The sequence below is a fragment of the Cystoisospora suis genome (assembly GCF_002600585.1).
Source record: "Cystoisospora suis strain Wien I chromosome Unknown contig_119, whole genome shotgun sequence".
Classification (NCBI taxonomy): domain Eukaryota; phylum Apicomplexa; class Conoidasida; order Eucoccidiorida; family Sarcocystidae; genus Cystoisospora; species Cystoisospora suis.
In genome coordinates, this window is record NW_027152921.1 from 2231 (window position 1) to 5395 (window position 3165).

General features: G+C 45.8%; 1 protein-coding gene across 1 annotated transcript in view; it reads right to left on the reverse strand.

The window, feature by feature from the left end:
• CSUI_000291 (60 kda inner membrane protein) overlaps window positions 1–3165 on the reverse strand; it is a 5150-nt gene extending 1985 nt beyond the window's left edge. The window contains exons 1-2 of the mRNA XM_068060525.1: window positions 1632–3165; window positions 944–1029 (exon numbers count right to left, since the gene is read on the reverse strand). Of these exons, the coding sequence (XP_067927498.1) occupies window positions 944–1029; window positions 1632–2828 (1283 nt within the window). The 5' untranslated portion in view covers window positions 2829–3165. The remainder of the gene's footprint in view (window positions 1–943; window positions 1030–1631) is intronic.

Consider the following 3165-nt stretch of genomic DNA (forward strand, 5'->3'; position numbering starts at 1 on the left):
TTGTTTCCTGTTTTGGGTGGTGGTTGAGTATTTGTATTTGTAGGGGTTGTGTAGAGTGAAGGAAAGGAGAAGAGGAGAAAATGTAAAGAACTGCAGACAAGTCAAGTAGCTAGGTCGAAGGACCTTAGCATCGTCTTCATCGCTTTAGGTGGGATAAGAGAGGGGCGACTTGAAAGAAATGAGAGATATCGAGGTAGCCGTAAGGAAAGAGTTCTATGCATGAACATTTCGTGTAGAGACATCACCTAGTCAGATTTCCACAGACAGCTTTCTTCCTTCCTATGAGTTGCCTAGTTAACCCATCTACTCTATGTATGCAACTCTATATATAAAACGCACCTTGAACCTGATAGGGTACATGGGGAGATGAGTAGACTTGAAGAGCGTAGACCCACTCCAGGAGTCATGCAAAGAAAGACTGTATATATATATAAAAGCATAGATGACTCTTGATGAAGACGACCATCATAAGAGTGAGAAGTACGACAATTACGGGGTGGCGGGGAGGAGAAAGTATCGACGACTTGTTCTCCTCCAGGGCTAAAAGAGAATCATTTTGAGACAGTGGGGCGAAGATTTCCAATCAAGCCTTGCTCCTTATGTGACTGGGGAGCTGCTTTTCTTCTTCACTCCCTAGTCATAGTGGGAGTAGGAATACCACTACTCAAGGGAAGAGGATGATTGCTCGGTTCTCCGTGTATAAGACGGCAACCACCTCCCTCGGACAAAGAAAAAAGGGAAGGGGAACGAAGATAGAAAAGAAGATAGAAGAAGGAAGATACGAAGCCTCCCTCAGGGAGGTGAGAGAGAAAGTCGCAAAAGACAAGATATCCAGGGAAGTAAAGTAGACGGAGAAACAGCTTAATTGGTAGAATGCTAGTCAGATTCAACACCCATATGGACAGATAGATTAAAGATAGATTAAAGATGTTGCTCCTCTTACCACGGTAGATCAACAGTCGCCTTATAGGAGGCTAAGGCATCCGATACGAAGCTGTTCATACGTCCTTCTGACGCCCAATCGGCTGTCTATACATGCGGCAAACAGCGCACAGAAAAGCACAAAAAGAATTCTATCAGGTATCGTGTATGTAGGCATGTATGAGGATGTACGTATACACATATGAAGTGATTCAGACAGTAAAGGTCTGACAGGTAAGTAGAGTGGCTATGTATGTATGGACGACTACATACAGACTGGGACGAACCTTACATGCGAAGAATTTAACGATGGACTTATGCGTTAGGCCGCCCAACAACCTGTGCAGACCTTACGCAGATAGATAGATAGATAGATAGATAGATAGATAGATAGATAGATAGATAGATAGATAAAGATAGATAGATAGATTAAAGATAGATAGATTAAAGATAGATAGATTGATAGATTAAAGATAGATAGATGCTGCCGGGGTGGCATGTCCAGAGAGATGAGCAGTGATGAGAAGAAACCCTTAAGTGGGCATACATCGGAGAAATGATATGTATATAAATATATACACCTTGCACGTATGTAAATACGCCTCTCTTTCTTATTTGTATACATGTAGGAGATAAACAGAACAGCGGCGATTTTCTCCCCCGTCGCTTGGCAACAGAGAGGTCACCGATGCGTCTTTTTATGTCCTTACAGCCTCTTTGATCCGTTGTAATAGAGCAGATCGATAGGATCCGTCTCCTGGGCCGTCATATCCTGAGGGCGATAGAAAGTACTCCTCTAAATGATTCTTTCCTTGGCCGTTTTCTTCTATCTTCGGAGCTTCATTTCTATCTTCTTTAGTCGCGTGAGAAAGGTCTCTCTCCTTCTCTTCCACAACCACTGCGCTATCACGAGCAGGAAGACCCTGTGAATCTTCAGGTGCTGTTTCTGGTGTATGTACACTCGGGGAAGACCTTCGTAGATCAACAGTTGTGTCTTCGGTATCGGAAGAGTTCATGACAATAGCACCAGATTCTGCCGCTTCAGATGACCCGGCCGGCTTCTTCTGAGGGACAGAATTAGACGGTGTTTCTTGTCCTATTTTTGATGTATCAGTTGTTGCCAAAAGAGAAGACAACGAGAACGAGAAGAAAGAGCGCTGGCCCCCAACAGTACAGGTGGAAAACAGAGGGACAGCAAGAAAAGAGATGGGACGTCGCCTGGACCTCGATAAAGGGAGGGAAGCACATGATATAGTCGCAGAAATATACCGGTTATGACGACAACAGGGAGTGAACAGAGAGGTATCCACCAGTGAACGGCGATGTGGTATTCTCGAAGAGCTGACGGAAGGATAGAGAGAAGAAGAAAAGAAAGTTTGAGAAGAGTTACCCTTCATTGGACGACAGATCCTAGCAGAGGAAGAGGTGATCGATCGGCTGGTTATGGAGGGCGACGCGAGAGAACGAGGTCGATATGTAGAGTGAGACCTTAAGAAAGAAGCGGAATGCGAAAAAGAAAGAAAGAAAGACGTAGAGGGAGTAGGAGAAAAAGAAGTTGGAGCAGTAGGAGAGCACGGGGAGCAGTCGAGAGGCAACTCGAGCTCTTGAGAAAGGAGACGGTTTGGAGAGACCTCCTGAGGGATGCCGTTAAGGGGAAAACCACAGTGAGTAGAGGAAGCACGACAAAGAGAAGAAGAAGAAGGACAGTTCACAGGGTGACGGGAGCCAAAGAGGAAGTGTTTTTCATGAGAAGAATGAAGAATCCGTTCTCTCTTAGAAAGGTTAGGCGGACACCTCGCCCGAGAAGAGGTGGCGGAGAAGCTTCTCCTTCCACTCAGGGGGCTTGGAACGAAAGAGTGAAACCCAAGGCCTGCCCTCCCAAGGGAAGGCCTTGCTCTTCTAGGCATTTTAACGAGCTTTGTAAGGAAAGAGTGACAAGGAAAACACAGACTTTATGAGGTCCGGATTAAGCGGCGAGGCAACGGACGAAGGGATGCCGCGCCACCGACAGTTAGCGGACTTTCACACTACCTGTCTAGACAAGGCAAAAGAGATTGAAGAGCGGACCGAGAAAAAAGTGAGTAGACTGAAAAGGAAAGAACAGGCTCCCTAACTAAAAGGGATCGGGGACAGTGCTTTCTGTACGGTGTGTCGCGACAGCGAGCTAACATGCTGAAACTCATCCTCATCGTCCATGAGTGAAAAGTCACCTTTCACCACGCGGTTATCTTATCCCGCTAGTCT